We start from the raw sequence: 23,731 nt of genomic DNA on the forward strand, positions 1-23,731 counted from the left end.
CAGTCCTTGGCTTTACTTGTACTAAATGTGTATGGCCACATTGTTTATGGCAATGTTTGTGTTGAGGAAAGTGCTGAGTAGGGAATAAATGGAGATAACTATGAATTTATAGAGGCACAAATAGCCTATCCCATATACTAGTCACTGAAATCCTGTACAGAATTCAGGACTGTAAGAGGCTGAACTGAGCAGTACAGGTTTTTTCCCAAAGAATTTTCTAAATCTCTTATCACTGCCCTTGCAGCCACTAGTGTACCTATGTCACTTGCATTCTTTCTCCACACCTACAGATACAATGCTTCTTGACATTCTGTGATAGGAAGTACAGCTTGTAAAAGAATCTACACAATTCCAGCATGATGGCAAGAGAGTTACAGTAGCCACAGCAGGAACTTTTTTAATATTTAAAATGAAAAAGAGAGAGAGAGAGACAGAATGATAGCAAAAACAGAGAGGGACAGAAGTGTGGGGAGACAAAAATGCCTTTCATCTCACTCAGCATTTCTGAAGTATGGAGGTGGCTGGGCTTTTATCTAAGTACTATTGAAGACTGTGCTGGTCACGCATTATTATTATTATTAAAGAGCTGCCAAAAATTTAATTATCTGTGTGCCAGTGAATCATTTGCCACTTTTATCACACATTGCCTGGAGACTACATTGCACGGTGAATTAAGATTTGGCCCCTGTTCCTCAAGCTCTGTTTCTGAGCTAGAGAGCTGGAATTTACCCTGTGTTTTAGATTTTCAAAGATATTTTTTGCAATACATGCTTATTTTATACACTTTACATGTTTAGATGTGGTCTTAAAATAAATGTTTTTTGTTCTTTAACTTGATACTATTTAATTGCATATCCTTTTATTCATATTTAATATGTCTCAAAGTTACTGCTGCTGTGCCATCGGTTGAATCACAAGGACTTCTTTCTTTCTAGCTTTAATTTAAGAGTTGAGATCTATATTTATTTTATCATGCTACGCTAATTGAATGAATAGATATTTTTTCTAGTCGTTATGACCCACATCATGGTCCCATTGAAGTCGCTGGAAGTTTTTGTATTGACTTGGGTGAGGCCAAGATTTAATCCTATGAAATTAAACTTTTCTGTTTTCTGTTATTCATGGGTAAGAGTTGCTAATTGCATCTTTTGCATTTCCTCATTGGAGCTGTTCTGAAACTGATTTTTTTCCCCCCCTTGCAGAATCAGTACCGATTTGAAGGAACTGGGTTTCCAACTATTCCTCAGCTTATAGACCATCATTACACAACAAAACAAGTAATTACTAAGAAATCAGGTGTAGTTCTGCTGAATCCTGTTGTTAAGGTATGCATATATCCTATGTATTTTGTTAAATAGAACATTTTGCTGCATTTCATTTAACCTTTTAAACCATGATCTTTGCAATTATAAATGAAATGTTAAGCAGTTTGTAGGCTAATCAGAACTATCTCATTCAGTTAGTGCTTCACTGAATTCTTCAAGATAGCAGACTCCTCAGTTCCTCTTAAGTGATTACTCTAGCTTCCAAAACACTTAACTAATAACTCATTATTGCTCATTACTCTTTAGCTTCCTGAGCTGTTTACAGTTTTTTTGTTAGAGCATTGAAGATTCATCCCAGTTAACACACTCCAGGGTCTGCATCACAAGTACCACATACCATCCTTCTGGAAGGATGTCATTCTGACTCTGACAAAGCTTTCTTATACTTCATTCTTCTCTTCCCTCTTTTTTGGACCTTCCAGGTAGAATCTGTTCCTGGCTCAGTAACCCATAGACCATGAGATTGGTTTCCTTCTCCATAAAGTGATGCGAATTGAAAACCAAATCTAAGTATTTCTTCCTTTCTCCAGTCTTAAATGTGGCATTATTTCAATCAAAATTTGAAATTGAACTTCACCTTATAGTCAAGAAGTCATTGTTGAATAGATGGAAACAAGAAATCTTATAAAGCGCTATACATACAATAAGAGGCCTACATAGTCATAGAATCATAGATGTGTAGGACTGGAAGAGACGTCAAGATGTCATCTAGTCCAGTCCCCTGCACTTAGGGCAGGACTAAATAACAACTAGACCATTCCTGACAGGTGTTTGTCTAACCTGTTCTTCAAAACCTTCAATGATGGAGATTCTTCAACCTCCCTAGCCAATTTATTCCAGTGCCTAACTATCCTGACAGTTAGGAAATTTTTCCTAATGTCTAACCTAAACCTCCCATGTTTCAGTTTAAGTTCCTTGCTTATTGTCCTATCCTCGGAGGTTAACGAGAACAATTTTTCACCCTCCGCCTTGTAACAACCTTTTATGTACTTGAAAACTGTTATGTCTCCTCTGTCTTCTCCAGACTAAATAAACCCAATTTTTTCAATCTTTCCTCATAGGTCATGTTTTCTAAACCTTTAATCACTTTTTGTTTAAATGGACTTTCTCCAATTTGTCTACATCTTGCCTGGAATGTGGCGTTCAGAAGAGGGAAGTAGTGTAGCTAGGGGGTTTCAGGTGAAGTGGCCGCTTCCCCTGACCACATTCCCCAAAAGTGGCGCCTTTTTAATTTTCATACTTACTCGGCGCCACTTCTGGGTCCTTCCGCTTCCAGGCCTCACTCAACGCCGCTTCCTGGTCCTTCCGCTGTCTCCTCCCTCTTGCTACTCATTTCATCAACAACAAGAAAAGTCTCCTCCCCCGACTGGAACTCGTCAATCTTTCCTCCAGCTCGGACTGCAGCCGCTCACGCCGCCAGCCTGTAGCGAACGCCCCATCCCCATCACCTGAAAACTTCTCTGCCATTATCCGGGGACGGGAAGTTCGCTACAGGCTGGCGGCATGAGCAGCTGCGGTCCGAGCCGGAGGAAAGGTGGACGAGTTCCAGTCGGGGGAGGAGACTTCTTTTGTTGTTGATGAAGTGAGTAGTAACAGCAGCAGTGCACTGACCCCCCGCCCACCTGGGCACCCCCCTCCTCCTCGGCTGCTTCCGGGTTTTTCTTTTTTTTGTTGCGGGCTGGCCTGCTGGCTCCCGGCGCTCCGGGTGGCCATAAACGGGGCCGCGGGCTGGCCTTGCTCCCGGTGCTCTGGCCGGCGCAGTGGGGCCGCAGGCTCCCGGTGCTCCGGCTGGGACTCTGGCCGTGAGAGCGTGGCCAGGGGTCTCGGTGCCCCGGACAGCGCTCCGGATGGGGAAGCGGGCGGCCCTGCGCGTGCGCCGCTCCGTCTTTCAGCGGCATTTTGGCGCATGTGCAGGGCCGCCGAAATGCCACTGAAGGACTGGTGCCTTTTTTCTCCGCCGCTCCTCCTCGGCTGCAATCCTGGCTACGCCACTGGAAGAGGGGACAATACTCCAGCTGAGGCCTTATCAGCTAAGCATAATTTGAGAGAGCTAACAATCTTCATATTTCCTTCCAGTAGCTAGGTTTTTGGTATCCACTCAGCCATTATCTCACACATCAACCAGCCCTGTATAATTAAGAACTAAACTTTCCATTTCAACTCTGGACATAGTTCTGAAATAGCCATTTGTGCTTATTCAGAAAAACAATTAGTTTCAGACATTTGTAAAGCAACTTTGTTATGATTTCTATAAATGTTGTAAAATGACAATGTATAATTCAGGATCACTTTCCTAAACCACAATCTCAAATCTTTTGCAATACCAGTCACAAGAAAGTAAAGCATGTTTCTATTTTTGCTCCCAACAAGAATTTATTTTTTATATTTGCCTGTGTGTGCTGAGATGATTTGAAGTTATGGATTAAATTTTGTGTTGGGGGCCTTTCTTTCTGTCACAACTTGCAGTTTTAAATGCACATTGCTACTCATTCCTGTTCTATATGAATACACTCTTGATGTCTCTTATGAAGATTCAGTGGTTTAAGCATTTGTGAATTTATATGGCAGACCTAGGTCATTTCAAAGTTAAGACAGGCCTTCTAGAGAAACTTTTAATTCTGTGTCACCTTAGAGAAAGGTACAGTTCAGGACAAAGACACTTGTATGATTATAATTTTACCTTCCTTTATAACTGCTCAGTAGAATGGATCTAAAATTATTGAAAGCACTTTAACACTTGACCTCAGTTGCACTGTCTAGTTTAGATGTGAAGTCATGTGTCTATTCTGCTTAACTCCTAAGTAATTTCAACAGTTATTGAAGTTGCTATGTAAATGGAGGTTCCTTCTGTTCTTTTGACATACTTGTTTGTCCTATTTCAGAGAGTGCTTTAAATTTAGAAATTAAGGTTTTATAAGAGACTGATGCAAGTAGGAAGAAAACAATACAAAATGTTCTAGGTTACTGTTCATAGTGTTTGCAGAATTGAAGACTAATATAATGTACATAAAATACTGCTATCTAAATATTACATTACAAAGCTTATGATTTCATTTTAAAAGTTTAAGTAAATGTGTTCAGACTAACCTGCTTGGTTTAAAGGGATATTGTTAAGACTCAAGAGCCCAAAATTATATCTTTTTTTTCTTCAGTCTGTTTGTGAGTTCATTGTTGTAATTCTTTATCTATTTGTTTCAGATATTTAATGCTCTGTATAGTTTCTGTATTTTTTGATTTTGTATTATACTTATCATTGTAGTATCTACGCACTTTTGAATTGTAAAAGAGCTATGACAGCTGTTCTACTTTGTGAGCAATCCTACAATAAAAAACTCTACTGTTTGTGAGTACACACTGAAGAATAATTAAAATTCTTCTTTGAGATTATAAAGGTTTGTGCAGTCCCCAGTCATCTCAGTTCCTCCTTTTGTGTGACTAGCTGTGGGCATAGGAAACTTCCTTCTGTTCCTAGACTCTTGGTTTGTTTTCTTGTTGTACTAGTAGTATATTTTAGTAGTGTTAGTAGATTTACTAGTTCTTACTAGTAATTGTATATTGTTTAAAAAGTTTTTGTTTTGTTTCTGTGCTGTTGTACAGTTGCATTCCCAAAACAGCTCCTGCATGTTTTCAGGTTATCCTATCTGGTCTGAATCCCAAAGACCAGTGTGGGGTGAAACAATTTAAGCAGTATATCTCATACCCCTTAGCCTTCCTGGAGATGGATGCACTTACACATTGTCTGGTGTGCCTTGGTGACGGACATTATTCAGTCATTTTTCATTGTGTTTAATTTATTATGCCTCGGTCACCAAAAGACAAGCACACTTTACTCCAGTCTTTCCTAATCTAGGCCCTTAGATCTGTCCTCAAGTCAAGGGCCTACTCCTGTGAAGGGATAAAGTTGGCTGTTTTCAAACTCTGAGCTTCCTAAAATGATAGAGCAGAAACTTTTGGTGCAGGGTCTTTTACCATCATTCAGTACAAAGTCAGTGGAACACTTTGTCCTGTATTTCCAGTGTCAAAAAAATTACTTTGTTGTTTGCGTCTGTTGCTACCAAGGCAATTTTGGTGGCAGGGATTTTCATGGTGCTAGTTTTTGTCTCAGGGACCCGCTGGCAATTCTTGGAGGACTTGGTTTTTGATTCCTCAGTGGTCACAAAGGCAGTCCCAGGTCCCTAGTATCTATCAGGCTCTCCCTCTTGTGATGACAATGTGACTTCCTTTGTGCTGATTTGCTTTCATCTATTACATGGTGCCAATTCCTCTTCGGTTCTTAAACTGTCCATCTTTCTTCGCTGTTGGATAGCATTCATAATTACTTATCCAAGGTAAATAGGCATGAAGCACAAGATGATATCAACCAGTCTTTTGCTAATGGTAAGGAAAGTACAGTATCTTCTGTTAATGTCCTTAATATCCTCATTGGTGTAGCTTCCTGATGATTGTAGACAGTTTCAGAAGTTGCTAGTTCAAATAGAGTTTTTAGAACTGAAATGTGCCACAGTTCAGGAAAGACTTATTGTCTCTTTCTGTTTTGGAGACCCAGGAGAAGGGGAAGATAACCTTACTTACCAGTGGTGCTTGTTGCACCCTGCTAGAAAGATGTGGCTAATATAAGCATCAGTACCTGCTGGTACCAAGAAGGCAGAACATGGTAGCTTCAGCCGAGATTTCATTATTTCTTCAGATACCTGACTCCTGGTTTTTCCGATAATTAATGAGGTTACAGAGAAGTCTTGAAGGATTTTGGTATTGATCGCTTTACTCCATCCAGCAATATCAGACTGGCTAACTTAATATATCCTTGTTTCTGCATTGATAACAACCACTACCTGTGCAAATAATTGCCTTCTGGCCTCTCTGTAGCACTCAGATTATTCCCCAGATGTTTAGTAGTCATGATTGCATATCACGCACGTGTGTGTGTGTCTGTGTATATATATATATATATGTGTGTGTGTGTGTATATATATATAATATATATATATAATAAAAAACTAATTGAAGAAAGGGAAAGTTGGTAATAATGAATGTAAATCAGAAGTTAGGAATTGCAGAATGTTGATAAGGGAAGCAAAGTTACACCATGAGAAATCTCTAGCCGATAGCGTTAATGGAAATAAGAAGGAGTTTTAAAAATATATTAAGAACACAGAGAATCTTGACAATGGTATTGGTCCATTACTAGAGGAACATAGTAGAATTATCAGGAATAATGCAGAAAAGGTAGGGGTGTTCGGTAAATATTTCTGTACTGTATTTGAGGAAAAACAGATAATATGGTCTCATCATATGGTGTTGACGACACTCTTTCCATTCACTGATATCGCTGGAGGATGTTTTAAAAGAACCTATAAAAGTTAGACATTTTTAAATCAGCAGGTCTGGATAACTTGCATCTAAGAGTTTTAAAAGAGCTGGCTAAGGATCTTGGAGGACCATTAATGTAAATTTTCAATAACTCTTGTAACACTGGGGAAATTCTAAGAGACTAAAAGAAAGCTAATGTTATGCCAGTTTTTAAAAAGGGACATCAGGATGTGCCAGGCAAGATAATGGAGCAGCTGATAAGAGACCCGATTAATGAAGAATTAAAGGAGGGTAGTGTAATTAATGCAAATCAATGTGGGTTTATGGAAAATAGATCCTGTCAAATTAATTTGATATCTTTTTTTGATGAAATTATAAGTTTGGGTGATAAACATAATAGTATTGATATAATATACTTAGACATCTGTAAGGTGTTTGACTTGGTACTACTGGACATTTTGATTAAAAAACTAGAATGATATAAAATTAACATGGCACACATTAAATGGATTAAGAACCAGGTTCCTGATAGGTTTCAAAATATAATTATAAACAGGAAATTATGAAGTGGGCATGTTTCCAGTGCGGTCCTGCAAGGATTAGTTTTTGGCCTACGCTATTTTACATTTTTATCAATGACCTGGAAGAAAACAGTCATTACTGATAAAGTTTGCAGATGACACACAAATTGGGGGAGTGGTAAATAATGAAGAGGACAGGTCACTGATTCAGCACAATCTGGATTGCGTAGTATATTGGGTACAAGCCAACAATATGTAAATGTACACATCAAGGAACAAAGTATGTAGACTGTACTTAGAGGATGGGGGACTTTGTCCTGGAAAGCAGTGACTCTGAAAATGATTTGGGGGTCATAATGGATAATCCGCTAAACATAACTCCCAATGGGACACAGTAGCCAAAAGAGCGAATGTTATCCTGGGATGCATAAACAGTAATCTCAGTTGAGAGGAGAGATTATTTTACTGTTTGGCTCTGGTGCTACTGGAATACCGTGTCCAGTTCTGATGACCACAGTTGAAGAAGGATGTTACTATCTATCAGCAAATTATACTCCAGACATAAATGACATGAGAGCGCTTCTGAATACTCCTACAAAAGTTAGCAGTTGTCTCATAATTCCATAATCTATCGGACATGAAGTACTGTTTACCAATAGTAGTGCAATATGTGATTAGGGGCTCTTTTTTGAGATTTAGCAATTAATTGACAATGGAACATTTTACAAAATGAAATAGTATATACAATTTTTAGAGCTACAAGTCATCACACGGGGGGCTATAAAAGTTTATTCTGCCTTTAATGGCGGGTTATGTCCTGGCAGACCATACAACTTTGACAATACAACTTTAATGCTTTAAACAATAAGAAAATATTCAAATATTTTTACAATTTTGAAAACAATCCTAAGTGACTATGGAACTTTGCAATTTTTTCAGATATTTCTTAAACATTTTAACATTTACAAAAATGCAGTATTATACCAGCTGATGTTGATATCAGTTCAGAGGATTTATAATCTTGTCACAACACAGCCTTTTCTGACACAGATGTGTAGCCACTACTGGGAAAAGATGATTGTCAAGTCACCTGGTGTTACTCAGGAGCATGAGTACCAATCTGAGAGCAGACTGTTAAGAACTAGGATACAAACCCCAAATTGGCTGTGAGTTCTAGACTTTGATTTCACCAGCCAATTACCAAGTATAAACTCCTTAGGCACTATAACAGCCTTAACATGGAATCACAGACAGCTCCCTGGGATATTCTGATTTGTCTCGCCACCCAAGTGAGCCTACCTTAGTGATAGATGATCCTTCCCTCCAAGAATCACAGTAATATTCAGGTTACTCCCGGTCCCAAAGGACCAGTCACTTGTCCCAGGCCAGTTGCACCTTAGATCTCACACCAAAGACAGTGTTCATAGCCTATCCTGTAATAAACTATATACAGATTTATTAAATAGGAAAAAGAAATGAGAGTTATTTACAAGGTTAAAGCAGGTAAACATAGATATATAAATGAGTTACAATCTTAAGTTTCAAAGAGTAATTGAAGTTTCAATAATAAGCAAGCTCTCTGTCCTTAGGGCTAAGCAGCTGGGAATCCCTTGCTTATGCCTAGAAACCTTGCCCTCCAGAATCCAAGCAGCATAGTAATCTTTTTAGCTCCTTTTTTTTTTAGAGGTTTTTTAATCCCCTCCTTCTATGTGCTCTGAGCTGCAAGTTCAGCTGATGGGAAGAATCCACTTGCATGACTCCTCTCCATGGGGTGGGGGTGGGGTTGCAGAACAACAGTCTCTTTAATATCTCACAATAGTCTAGCTGGTGTAAAAGTATCAGGGGGTAGCCGTGTTAGTCTGTATCTACAAAAACAACAAGGAGTCTGGTGGCACCTTAAAGACTAACAGATTTATTTGGGCATAAGCTTTCGTGGGTAAAAACCTCACTTCTTCGGATGCATAGAGTGAAAGTTACAGATGCAGGCATTCTATACTGACACATGGAGAGCAGGGAGTTACTTCGCAAGTGGAGAACCAGTGTTGACAGGGCCAATTCAATCAGGGTGGATGTAGTCCACTCCCAATAATAGATGAGGAGGTGTCAATTCCAGGAGAGGAAAAGCTGCTTCTGTAATGAGCCAGCCGCTCCCAGTCCCTATTCAAGCCCAGATTAATGGTGTTAAATTTGCAAATGCATTGGTGTTCTTCCTGAAAACACCATCCTGGCCACCATGGATGCAGAAGCACTTTACACCAATATTCCACATGAGGATGGACTACAAGCTGTCAGGAACAGTATCCCTGATGAGGCCACAGCATGCCTGGTGGCTGAGCTTTGTGACTTTGTCCTCACCCACAACCACTTCAGATTTGGGGACAACTTATACCTTCAAGTCAGTGGCACTGCTATGGGTACCCGCATGGCCCCATAGTATGCCAACATTTTTATGGATGACTTAGAACAACGCTTCCTCAGCTCTCGTCCTCTAGTGCCCCTCCTCTACTTGCACTACATTGATGACATCTTCATCCTATGGACCACGGAAAGGAGGCCCTTGAAGAATTCCACCTGGACTTCAACAATTTCCACCCCACCATCAACCTCAGCCTGGACCAGTCCACACAAGAGATCCACTTCCTGGACACTACAGTGCAAATAAGTGATGGTCACATAAACACCACCCTATACCGGAAACCTACTGACTGCTATACATACCTACATGCCTCCAGCTTCCATCCAAGACACATCACACAATCCATTGTCTACAGCCAAGCCCTAAGATACAACCGAATTTGCTCCAACCCCTCAGACAGAGACAAACACCTACACGATCTTTATCAAGCATTCGTAAAACTACAATACCCACCTGGGGAAGTGAGGAAACAGATTGACAGAGCAAGACGGGTACCCAGAAATCGCCTACTACCGGACAGGCCCAACAAGGACAATAACAGAACACTACTGGCCATCACATACAGCACCCAGCTAAAACCTATCCAGCGCATTATACACGATCTACAACCTATCTTGGAAAATGATCCCTCACTCTCACAGACCTTGAGAGGCAGGCCAGTCCTCGCTTACAGACAACTCCCCAACCTGAAGCAAATGCTCACCAGCAACTACACACCACACCACAGAAACACAAACCCAGGAACCAATCCCTGTAGCAAACCTCGTTGCCTACTCTGTCCCCATATCTACTCTTGCGACAGCATCAGAGGACCTAACCACATCAGCCACACCATCAAGGGCTCATTCACCTGCACATCCACTAATGTTATATATGCCATCATGTGCCAGCAATGCCCCTCTGCCATGTACCTTGGCCAAACCGGATAGTCCCTCCGCAAAAGAATAAATGGACACAAATCGGACATCAGGAATGGTAACATACATTCTTCTTCGAGTGATTGTTCACGTCCATTACACATTAGGTGTATGCGCGCCGCATACATGGACGTCGGAAACTTTTTCCCTTAGCGGCTCCCGTCGGGCTGGCAGGGCCCCCTCCCTCCCGCCAGAGCGGCGCCCCGCTCTAGGGTATATATATCCCTGCCGACCCGACCCCTTCAGTTCCTTCTTACCGTCCGTGGCAGCGTTGGAACAACTCTGTCTCTCGTCTGAGAGTGTCCCTTAGCATAGTCATTAGTGTTATCTGCAACAGTTATCAGTTACTTAGTAGTTAGTGTTAAGCTTAGTAGTTAACAGCTCATTAGGTACTTAAAGTTCCTGCTGTGGTTGTTTGGTCAACTCCGGCACCGGCCCTGGGCAGGGGGCATGCCGCACGCCCAAGGCTTCAAGGCTTGTGCCACGTGCCGCAAGCCTATGCCATTGAGCGACCCCCACGACTCGTGTCTCTGCTGCCTGGGGGAAGCTCACCAGAAAGAGCGCTGCAAGATCTGCAAGGCCTTTAAGCCCAGAACTAAGAAAGAAAGAGACTTTCACCTCAAGCAGCTGCTCATGGAGACGGCGTTACAGCCCTCCACTTCGGCGGCACCGTCTGCCTCAGTGCAGAGCGCCCCGGCATCGGTGCGGGAACCGGCGCTGGCGGGTCACTCAAAGCCCACGGCACCGACCCAACGGGGGCATGTACAGCACCGGTCGTCTTCGCCGACAAAATCGAAGGGCCAACCCAAGGCCCGAGGACGCTCCCCGCATAAGAGGGCAGCGCCGGCGAAGACCTCGAGTGCGCCTAAGGCTGGCACGGCCCCGGCACAGGCCCCGGTAGTGGCTCCGGCGCCGAAAGGCCCGTCGAGCCCCAGGATAGGCGCGTCGAGTGAGGAAGAAGGGCTGGAGGAGCTCTTGGAACAGCCCTCCACTCCGGACACATTTGAGGCAGCAAAGGACCTCATTGCATTGTCTGTTGAGGGCCCTCCACAAACTGAGGACGCTCCGCCGAGACTGCCACACAGAGGCAAGCCGGCAATGGTGCACCCATCACGGTCGCCATCTCGGCACCGTTCAAGGCACCGGTCCCGGTCGAGCTCCGCCTCGGTGGACTCCCGGTTACCCTCCGCCACAGCAGTCGGGCCTCAGTAAGCGGTCGGCACCGACTCAGCAGCCATACGCGAGTCGGCACCGGGATGCGTCGGCGGTACGTTCCCCAAGACCGACCACCCGTAGTTGTTCCCGGTCCCGTGGTCACCGGTACCGATCCAGGTCCAGGTCGGCGAGACGCTGCTCCAGGTCCTGGTCGCGGAGGCACTACTCCCCAAACCCGAACCGGCACCGTTCCACGGCTCCGCCGTGGCCTTCCAGATCACCGTCCGTGGTGTCGGAGACTGACTCGGGCCGGTACGGCGGGTATGCCCATAGGGCACAGGCTAGTAGAGGCTACGAAGCCTCTGGCCATCCCCAATGGGGCCAACCAAGCCAATGGCCATTCTGGACACCCTGAGCCTACCACCAGCAAGGGCCCCCATCTAGGACCTTGAGATCCGGGCCATCAGGGTACCGATCCCGCTCTCCACGGTACCGCCCGCCCTCTCACAAGGAGGCAACGATCTCTAGACCGCAGGAGCGGGAGGGAGTGGACTCGGCACCGAGCATGGTACCGTCCCAGTCCCATACTGTGGGACAGGCCCTAGAGGAACAACCAGTCAATGACGGGTTGCAGGAAGGTGAGGATGGGCAAAAGGCCCCAACCTCTTCCTCTTCGCCGGACGAGGCAGTAGCAGGCACGACAGTGTCCGGCCCTCCCCCGATTGATCATCGGGCGCACCAGGACCTGCTTCGCCGGAATCTGGGCTTGCAAGCGGAGGAGACTGTAGAACAAGAGGACCCCATGGTCGAAATCCTGAGCCCAGAGGGGCCCTCCAGAGTCGCTCTCCCGATTATACGGACAGTCCAGTCCAACTATAAGACGGTGTGGCAAACGCCGGCCTCCAGTGCACCAACTGCAAGAGGCGTAGAGCGAAAATACTTCGCCCCATCTAGAGGGTTTGACTTCATCTTTTTGCACCCGTCTCCTTGTTTGCTGGTGGTCTCGGCGGTCAACGAGCGAGAGCGTCATGGCCAGCAAGCCCCCGCGCCCAAGGGCAAGGAGGCAAAACGATTGGACTTGTTCGGAAGGAAAGTCTATTCGTCTGGAGGCCTCCAGCTGAGGATCGCTAATCAGCAGGCGATTCTAAATAGACACAATTTTAATTCTTGGACATCAGTCTCCAAGTTCAAAGACTCCCTACCTCCTGATGCACATCCTGAGTTCACGGCCCTGGTGGACGAGGGGATGGCGTTGGCCAAGACCTCATTGCAGGCCTCCCTCGATTCAGCCGATGCAGCGGCTAGGACAATTGCGTCAGGGGTAGTGATGAGGCGTTCGGCATGGTTGCAGGCTTCAGGCCTTCCGCCAGAGGTGCAGACCACTCTGCAGGACCTCCCGTTTGAAGGTTCAGGCTTGTTCTCAGACCAAACGGACGCCAGACTACATAGCCTCAAGAACTCGTGAGCAACCCTAAGGTCATTAGGAATGCATACCCCGGTGACACAGCACAAGCCCTTTAAGCCTCAACCACTGCAGAGGCAGTACCACCCTTGCCCTCGGCACAAACCGTACTGCCGTCGTGGCAGGGATAACAGGCGGAGACGTAATAATACGCCTAACCAGGGCCAAGGTCACGGCCAGGGCAAGCCGCAGCCAGGGAACAAACCAGGCTTTTGAAGTTACGCTCGAGGACAGCGTACCACATTCCATGCCGGATCCTCCTCTAAGTTTCAAGGACCGCCTGTCCCAATTCTACCGGGCATGGTCGCGCATAACATCGGACCGCTGGGTCCTGCACACAGTGAAGGCGGGCTATACCCTCCAGTTTTCCTCGCCCCCTCCCTGCCATCCCCCTTCCCCGTCCCTCTTCAGGGACCCCTCTCACGAGCAACTTCTCATGCAGGAGGTACAGACCCTTCTCACAGTAGGAGCAGTGGAAGAGGTCCCACCAGACCTAAGGGGAAAAGGATTCTACTCCAGGTACTTCCTGATTCCCAAGGCAAAAGGGGGCCTCCGTCCTATCTTGGACCTGCGCGAACTAAACAAGTTTCTGGTCAGAACGCGCTTCCGTATGGTTTCCCTTGGAACTATTATCCCATCCCTGGATCCGGGGGATTGGTACGTTGCCCTCGATATGAAAGATGCCTATTTTCACATCGCCATCAATCCGGCCCACAGGCGGTTCCTGCGCTTCACCGTCAACCAGCGCCATTTCCAATTTACGGTCCTGCCTTTTGGCCTGGCATCAGCACCACGAGTATTCACGAAATGCATGTCCGTGGTAGCAGCCTTCCTTCGGAAAAGAAGGATGCGCGTGTTCCCGTACTTGGACGACTGGCTCCTCGCGGGTAGGTCGGAGGCCGAGGTCCGCTCTCACGTGACGCTGGCCTTACAGATGTTCGGCAGGCTTGGCCTCCTGGTCAACGTGCCCAAGTCCATGTTAGCTCCCACACAGAGACTGGACTTCATAGGTGCAGAGTCGTGGTTCCTGACAATTCAAAGGGCCGTAAGCGCCGTCCAGAAATTCCCCACGACAATGGCAAGGTGTTGCATGCAGCTCCTGGGACACATGGCAGCCTGCACACATGTAGTCAGACATGCCCACCTAAGGCTCCGGCCCTTGCAGTTGTGGTTTACCCAAATGTACCGCCCCAACAGAGACCCCTTGGATCTGGTGGTGACGATCCCGGCTCGGGTGTTGGGCTCGCTCCGCTGGTGGCTCGATGAACAGCAGGTCTGTGAAGGGATCCCCTTCGCTGCCCCACAACCCACTCTGACATTAGTAACAGATGCATCGGACCTGGGTTGGGGGGGCGCACCTGGGGGAACTGCGGACCCAAGGCTTGTGGTCCAGGGAAGACAGGTTGCTTCACATCAATCTGAAGGAGCTGAGGGCGGTTCGCCTCGCCTGTCAGACCTTCCACGCCACCATAGAAGGTCACAGCGTGGCAGTCCTGACGGACAACACTACCGCCATGTTCTATATAAACAAGCAGGGTGGGTCCTGGTCCTCTCCCCTCTGTCGCGAGGCACTCCAATTATGGGACTTCTGTATAGCCTATGCGGTCCATCTTATGGCAACGTATCTCCCAGGGATCCAGAACGGGTTAGCGGACAGCCTCAGCCAATCCTACCACATGCACGAATGGGCCTTGAGGCGGGACGTCCTGCATTCAATCTTCCGGAGGTGGGGCTTTCCCCGGGTGGATCTTTTCGCCACCAAGGACAACAGTCAATGCCCTCAGTTTTGCTCGTTTCAGAACCTCAGCCCGGGATCATTGGCAGATGCCTTCACGATTCCGTGGGGAGGGAGCCTGATGTATGCTTTCCCTCCATTCCCGCTCATCCACAAGGTCCTCCTCAAGACCCGCAGGGACAGGGCGACAATTATACTCATCGCCCCGGCCTGGCCACGACAGCATTGGTTCACGACCCTGCTGGAATTGTCCATAGCTAACCCGATCACCCTCCCCCTCCATCGCGACCTAGTCACACAAGACAGGGGTCGCCTGCTCCACCCGAACCGGTCGTCGCTACTTCTCACGGCGTGGTATCTCTCTGGCTGAACGATGCGGAACACAGGTGCTCTCACCAGGTTCAGCAAATTCTCCTTAGTAGTAGGAAGCCCTCCACAAGAGTGACCTACCTGGTCAAATGGAAGAGGTTCTCCCACTGGTGCGAGCCTCAGCACATACAGCCTCTGCAGGCCTCAGTTCCATCGATCCTGGACTACTTACTGCACCTCAAGCATCAGGGGCTCGCCCCCGCCTCGATTAAAGTGCATTTGGCTGCCATTTCGGCATTCCATCCGGGGGAGTTGGGAGTGTCAGTGTTCTCCAACCCCACAGTAGCCCGATTCCTCAAGGGGCTGGAGAGGGTGTTTCCCTACTCGCACCCACCGGTCCCTGCATGGAGTCTGAACCTAGTCCTAACTAAGCTCATGGGGCCCCCCTTTGAACCCCTAGCCACTTGCTCCCTCATGCACCTCTCGTGGAAGGTGGCGTTTCTCGTGGCCATCACATCGGCCAGGAGGGTATCAGAATTGAGGGCCCTCACTTCAGAACCCCCTTATACAGTTTTTCATAAGGATAAGGTGCAACTGAGGCCGCACCCCAAATTCCTCCCAAAAGTGGTCTTGCAGTTTCACATGGGTTAGGACATTTGTCTACCGGTATTCTTCCCTAAACCCCATACGGACCCTTATCACCGCAGCCTCCATACCCTCGATGTTTGAAGGGCATTGGCGTTCTACCTGGAGCGGACCAGGTCGTTCCGCAGAACACCTCAGCTGTTTATTGCCATTGCGGAACGTATGAGAGGCCTGCCTATCTCGACACAGCGCTTATCGGCATGGATTGTGCATTGTATACGCACATGTTATGAGCTCGCCAACATTCCGGCCCCAGAGATCCGGGCCCACTCGACTAGAGCCCAAGCATCCTCGACGGCCTTCTTGGCACAGGTTCCTATCCAGGAAATCTGTAAAGCGGCCACCTGGTCGTCCGTACATACGTTCACAGCCCACTACGCGATCCACCATCAGACCAGAGAGGACGCAGCGGTCGGACTGGTTGTGCTACAGTCAGTTGTACCTTGACTCCTACCCACCTCCAGTGGTAAGCTTGGGAGTCACCTAATGTGTAATGGACGTGAACAATCACTCGAAGAAGAAAGAACGGTTACTTACCTTCTGTAACTGTTGTTCTTCGAGATGTGTTGTTCACGTCCATTACACTTCCCACCCTCCTTCCCCTCTGTCGGAGTCTCCGGCAAGAAGGAACTGAAAGGGTCGGGTCGGCAGGGATATATATACCCTAGAGCGGGGCGCTGCTCTGGCGGGAGGGAGGGGGCCCTGCCGGCCCGACGGGAGCCGCTAAGGGAAAAAGTTTCCGACGTCCGTGCGCGCGTACACCTAATGTGTAATGGACGTGAACAACACATCTCGAAGAACAACAGTTACAGAAGGTAAGTAACCGTTCTTAAGCCAGTAAATGAACACTTCAATCTCCCTGGTCATTCTATTACAGATTTAAAAGTCACTATCATTGAACAAAAAAACCATCAGAAACAGACTTCAAAGAGAAACAGCAGAACTAAAATTCATTTGCAAATTTAACACCATTAATCTGGGCTTGAATAGGGACTGGGAGTGGCTGGCTCATTACAGAAGCAACTTTTCCTCTCCTGGAATTGACACCTCCTCATCTATTATTGGGAGTTGACTACATCCACCCTGATTGAATTGGCCCTGTCAACACTGGTTCTCCACTTGCGAAGTAACTCCCTGCTCTCCATGTGTCAGTATAGAATGCCTGCATCTGTAACTTTCACTCTATGCATCCGTAGAAGTGAGGTTTTTACCCACGAAAGCTTATGCCCAAATAAATCTGTTAGTCTTTAAAGTGCCACCAGACTCCTTGTTTTTTCTGGTGTAAAAGGACCTTCCCTGTTGGGCAGGATATAACGCCTTTGGTTGCAGATGGACGCTTCACGCTAGTTAGTCTCTCTCTTGTGTGGTGACTTACATAGTTACAGAAGCTTACAATACCAATGTTCAAATACAACAAGGAGTCTGGTGGCACCTTAAAGATTGTATAAGTGAGATTAATGCATGTAGCAATTTACAAGAAGTCAATCAAGTCTAAACACATTCTTGTAATTCTAATACATGTTTTAACAATACTAACACACAAGTGAGCCAGGCTGAGTTCAGTTGAGTATTTGTCAATATTCATTTGAGGCATGGGGACTTTGGCATGAGCAGGTCCCTGGTTTGCCAGTGTCACAATGATAAATAGCTGCTCTAGTGCACTGTTGATGTAGAAGGCATGTGCTATATTTATTGTGATTCATTGTTGCGTATGACTGCAAGAATTTAGAAAGTGGGATCTTAGCCACCAATAGTTACAAAAACTTTGTGAAACTAGACAACCATTAATACATTTTTGAAAGTACTTCCAGTTCAGCATTTCCAGACAGTAAGACAATATTGTAGTAAACGTTGAATAAAAATGTTAATGAGTATAGAACATTTTAATGCATTAAAAAAATCATTGCAGATCTATTGCCTCTACATAACTCCCCCCACCCCCTGATTCTAATAAAAACTTAGTTGCTAGATCAAAATAAATTATGAAATAAAGAATTGCAAGGCTTCAGAATTAATAAAAGTAATCACTTTTCTTTGTGTGCTTTCCCTTTCCTTTAATCATTTTGGAGCTATGACCTGGGTTTCATACCGTTATGGGACAGTGAAGAAGCTTCAGGCATGCTTATTTTAGGAAACAGCATGGAGTACTCTGACACATACTATTGGATGGTGTGCTCTGCATTGTGCAACCTCTGCAAAGTACATTTGATCATTTCCTTAAAATAGGGTTACCATATTTCAGCAAGCAAAAAAGAGGACGGGAGGAGCCCCGCCCTAGACCTGCTCCAGCCCTGCCCTAGCCCCACCCCTACCCCTCCCACTTTCCGCCCCCCTCAGAGCCCCCAACCCTCCCCCCGCTCCTTGTCCCCTGACTGCCCCCTCCTGGGACCCCTGCTCCTAACTGCCCCCCCGAACCCCACCTCCTACCTAAGCCTCCCTGTTCCTTATCCCCTAACTGCCCCCTCCTAAGACCCCCCCCACCCTAACTGCCCCCCAGGACCCTACCTCCTACCTGTACCCTGACTGCCCAAAACCTCATATCGATGAGCTTTTGAAGTTTGCTGAGATAGATTTTGTAGACTAATAATAGATCTGTGTGAAGATGTGGATGTGGTCTTGCATGTAGAGAATAAAACCACCAAGGAAATCAGAAATAAAAAATGAGCTATTTGCTCCCTAGGATCAGAGTTTGAGTTCAGTGGTCATGACTGCAGTTAACTATACTTTTTTTGTAAACTAAATTAAATTATGTATTTGCTATTGATGGTTACTATTGAAAAATTTTACAAAGGTAATATTGATGGTAATATATTCACCTGCTTGGTATTGACTGACAAAACTTCAGAGTGGTATTGAAAACTTTCTGAGCTTGTGGAAATTGCCATAAAAATGTAAAGAATACTGATGCTAAAATACTTTTAGATGTCAAAGAAAACAGAAACAGCATGCGGCCATCTTGCAGCAACAGTCGGAATGTTAATGAATAAGGCTCTGATCCTGCAACTAGTGTTGGGGTTCCATATGGGGTCAGTGGTCCACCGTCTTGCAAGGAGCCAATTGCAAGATAGGAACCTAAGTTAGTCATAAATATGAATAATCTAATACAAGAATATTAGTGATTTAGGCATGTGAAAATAAAATAATAATAAGTAATAAGTCAATGAAGATAAAAGTAAAAGAAAATGAGAAGTTGAGAAATGTGAATCAGATTTGCCTTGTGACATTGCCTCTATAGGGCCCACTTGTGGGAGATGTGTGCCTAGTCTTGCAGCTCCTGAGTGTTTTTTGAACAGTAATTGATGGGGGCCAAGTGCATACCTTTGAGTTCAGCATTCTAAGACTGAGGGCAGAAGTAGCCAGCGTACTCAGAGTTTTTCGGTTCTTCTCTTTCTGCCTGTTAGTTGTGTCACAGAAACAGTTCTCTACCTTATTGTGTTCTAACAGCAGAATTAACATTTTGTAAATAGATATTACTTTACATAGCAGATAACATACACTTAACATTTAGTACATTTTTGTTAGTTTCCACTGGGTATTTTTGAAAATTGATAAGGGACGGAAATGAAAACAAGAAGAAATCTATGGTCAGCAGAGTTAAGGACAATAAGAAGTTTTTTGAAGTATGTTAGGAACAAAAAAGAAACAAACAAGGGTATTGGTACAGTAGTAGAATTGTCAATATTAATGCAGAAAAGTCTTCAGTAAATATTTCTGTTCTGTATTTGGGGGGGAAAAAAGAGATGATGCAGTCATATCCTATGATAATGAGAACACTTTTTCCATTTTGCTAGGACCTCAGGAGGGGGTTAAACAGCAGCCAGTAAAGTTAGACATTTTAAAATCAGCATGTCCAAATCCAAGAGTTTTAAAAGAACTAGCTGAGGAGGTTGCAGGACCATTAATGTTGATTTTTCAATAATTCTTGGTATACTGAGGACGTTTCAGAAGACAGGAAGAAAGCTAACATGCCAATACGTTAAAAGGCTAAACCAGATGACTGAGGTCATAAGAATGTTAGCCTGACATTCTTATACCAGGCAAGATAATGGAGTGCCTGAAAGGGGACTTGATGAATAAAGAATTATAGGAGGGTAATATAATTAATGCCAGTCAACATGGGTTTATGGGAAATAGATCCCATCGAACAAATATATCTTTTTTGATGAGATTACAAGTTTGCTTAATAAAGGTAATAGTGTTGATGTAATATACTTAGACTTCTGTCAGGTATTTGACTTGGTACCTCAAGTAGAAGTAGAGAGGTTATTTTATCTCTGTGTCTGGCACATGTTCTGATGGAATTCTGTGTGCATTTATATTGTCCACAAGTCATTTATGTGGTCCACCGTCAAGAAGGACGGTGACAAATTTGAGAGGGTTCAGAGAAGAGCCACAAGAATGATTAGAGGATTAAAAAATATGCCTTATAGTGTATAGTGAAATATAGTGTATAGTGAAAACTCCAGCAGCTCATTCAGTTTAGCTTAACAAAGAGAAGGTTAAAAGGGGACTTGATTTCAGTTTCTAAGTACCTACATGGAGAAAAAATATTTGATAATGGGCTCTTCAATCTAGCAGGCAAAGGTATAACATGATCCAGTGGATGGATATTGAATCTGGACAAATTCAGACTAGAAATAAGATATTCTTTTCTTTTTTTAAATCATTCAGGGTAATTAACCATTAGAACAGTTTATCGAGGGTCATGGTGGATTCTCCATTACTGGCAATTTTAAAATTGAGATTAGATTTCTAAAAGATAGGCTCTACAAATTATTTTGGTTAAGTTGTATGACCTGTTATGCAGGAGGTCAGATTAGATGAGCACAATGATTATTTCTGGCCTGGGAATTTATGGATCTCTTTTCTCTGATTTTGGTTTACCTGGGTCTTGGCAGATCCTTTTTAAAAACAAATACTCCTCTACCCCGATATAACGCTGTCCTCGGGAGCCAAAAAATCTTACTGCGTTATAGGTGAAACGGCGTTATATCGAACTTGTTTTGATCCGCCGGAGCACACAGCCCTGCCCCCCCGGAGCGCTGCTTTACCGCATTATATCTGAATTCGTGTTATATCGGGGTAGAGGTGTAAATAAAAACCCATTGAGTACAAGATGTCCTTTTCCCCACACAAAATTCTCTGATTCTCTCAAAATAATAATAAATACCTGTTATGTGAATGCATATGGGTTTTAAAATTTATATCTTATCTCGTTTAAGGGAATTATTTGCCCACTGGAGAGCGGGGAATTTTAATACCTAAGATGATATGTTAATGGAAAGGACCAACATATATTATCAGCTCATGAAAGTAACTGAAGACTCTTAAGTCTTTTGCCATCTAATTTGTTATTCCATGCAATGTCATTTGCCAGTATAGCAGTGTTTTCTGTGCCATAAATGTGACTGTATGATATTTTTTAAAAATCTGATACCAGTGTAGGATGAGCATATTACCAACCGGTTCACCAGTTTCATCCTGGACTCTGAATATAAGTCCGTGACTGTTGGTCTTTGATGCCTTAGTTTATTACCAGACCCTGACTACCTTGATGGTGGGGGGAAGAGGACATTTGCCTCCCAAATGAATTTTAAGAGCCCCCAAATTATTGTCAGAAAGGCCAAAATATGTACATTATGTACACAATTCATCCTTTATAAAAATTACAAATCACTGCAAAATACTGACACAGTAGCCAAATGTTACTTTTTTAAAAACTCCAGGGACTAGCCCCTGGATTCCTGGAAGTTTTTTGCAATAGCCATATCCAGCGGCCCTAAACTATCCACATTCCTCCTCCCCCCAATAATGGGATCCTACAACCACACCTGTTTATTATATTAATACAGTAGTAGAGATGGATCTGAGCTACAATGTTTACTTTTCTATCCTAACGTTCTCAGAATTCAGGGTTGTTCAGATCCAGAGGTTCAGTTCAGCCTTATAACATTGATCAACTTTAGTGATTTCTGCAGGTTATGAGAGAAGTGTCCCTAAGATAACGGTAGCTTGTAGCTTTAATTCTTTGTGTTTTTATGTGGGAATGAGAAACTGCAGTTGCCCTCTGTCCATACACAAGCCTAGTACCATGCCCAGTTTATTTATGTGAAATTAATTCAGAGATTGATGGCTGCTGCCTTTTTTAAAAATCTGAGGAGACTTCTCTGAGTCTTTGGAAATGGTTTGTAATATCAGAGACACTTACAATTTGTTAGAATTATCTTAACAATAAGCAGCAAGAAATGTATTCTATCCAATTATTTTGTGGCCAGTTGTGGTTGTCACTCTTGGTGTGACCTTTGCATTAGAAACCTGTTGTCCTCTCTTCTCATATACCTTTCCACATCAGTTTTATGATAAAAATAGTTAAGAGAAGATATCATTCTTAGAGGATTTCAGAGTCAGCTGCCATCCAAGTGTGGAACAAGAAGCATATGTTAATCAAATATATTTTTCATTGTAGCAAACAAATTACATACCACTCTTTAGTAACCTGTCCAGTGAAAAATAAGCCTGCCCCAGAAATATTAAACTAGCAACCTTTCCAGCATGTACAGTGAATGTTCAAAATCTTGGGACATAAACGAGGAGACACTGTCACATCAGTGTGTAGGCTGCATATTGAAAAAGCGTTTTCTTGAATTCAGGTTGAAAATAGAAAATAATATTAGATGTGTTTTGACTGAGCTCTTTTTCGAGAACCATCTGAGAGGAGGGAAAGTGAGCAAAGTAGTTGTAGAGAGAGATGGAAATTAGGCTTTTTCAATAAGATAAAATATATGGATAGTTAAGATCAATAAAATATTAAACAATTAGAAAAAGAAAAGGTTTTGAGAGTTGGGAGAAAACCACTAACTAAAAACTTATAGTGAAATAAGTTATTTCAATTAAAAAAAAAAGTTTTGGTAAAGAGCAATTAAGTCAGCCAGATAATTTTAATGTAAAATATACATTGTACACACATACATATCATAGGATTGGGTCTTTTAAGTACAGATTTTTAGTGTGCAAAACTGAATTTCTGTTGTGCTTTTGTATAAGTCAGACCTTTAATATGCCCATTATAAAATAACTATCAAAATAGGGCCTTTGCATGAGGGCTTTCAATGATTCCATTGCAAACTTTTTGTGTATCCAGAGCCAGAATATAGCACAATGAGTTTAACTGTGTCAAACAGCTTTTCTGCCTAAGTGACTTCCTAATTCTTTGTAGATGTCATCTCTTTCCCCTGATTTAGGACTGTTAATTGTTTCTAATAATTATTTAAAAAGTCAAATCCTGCACTGCAAGTTTCCTTTTCTCAATCATATTCCCTGAAACGTGCTCACTGTATTCCTCTTCCTTCCTGCCCTTCTTATATGATACAACTGTTGTAAAATTTAGGACTTTTATGTGTATTTTCAGTCCTAGACCATAGTCTACAGTTGTGAACCCTTACTCATGTTTAGAGTGTGAGGGCAGGTTACACACATACCTTTTACTCTGCCAACCCCACAGTTTCTGAAATATACATGCTCTTCACCTCCTTTTCAAACTCATTCACTTTCACCCACAGGATTGCATGAAGTAAGCAATCTCTCCCCTCCCCCCCCCCCCTTTTCTCCTTTAATAGTGTTAGAGGGAATACTTTTGGTGAGAGTGAATGGGTGGTAAAAGGAGAATGAAAAGCTTGTATATTTCAGCAACTGTGGGTTGACAGAGTAAAGGTGTGTCTGTGTTAACAATACATATTGGGGCATTGCTGAAAGAGAGCAGAGATAAGGTTGCCTGAGCAACCTTACCTCTACGTTTCCTGGTTTCAGGGCCAGCTCTAGGCACCAGCGTTCCAAGCATGTGCTTGGGACAGCACTTCTCAAGGGGCAGATCTTTTCAAGGGGCGGCACTCTGTTTTTGTTGTTGTTTGTTGTTGCATGGGCACCAAAAAACCTGGAG

The 23,731-nt window shown here is 44.1% G+C and overlaps 1 protein-coding gene across 11 annotated transcripts in view; it reads left to right on the forward strand.

Moving 5' to 3' along the window:
• Positions 1-23,731, forward strand: part of FER (FER tyrosine kinase) — a 412,813-nt gene that overhangs the window by 167,334 nt on the left and 221,748 nt on the right. For 10 of the 11 annotated variants that reach the window (XR_010588818.1, XM_024106728.3, XM_005281640.5 and 7 more), the window contains one exon: positions 1,203-1,325. Coding sequence is in view for 9 of the 11 variants with exons in the window: in XM_024106728.3 (XP_023962496.2) it covers positions 1,203-1,325 (123 nt within the window). In the remaining 2 variants the exon portion in view is untranslated. Of the gene's footprint in view, positions 1-1,202; positions 1,326-23,731 lie in introns of those variants that run through there. The other variant, XR_010588819.1, reaches the window with a different exon arrangement.

Source organism: Chrysemys picta, chromosome 6 (genome assembly GCF_011386835.1).
Source record: "Chrysemys picta bellii isolate R12L10 chromosome 6, ASM1138683v2, whole genome shotgun sequence".
Classification (NCBI taxonomy): Eukaryota; Metazoa; Chordata; order Testudines; family Emydidae; genus Chrysemys; species Chrysemys picta.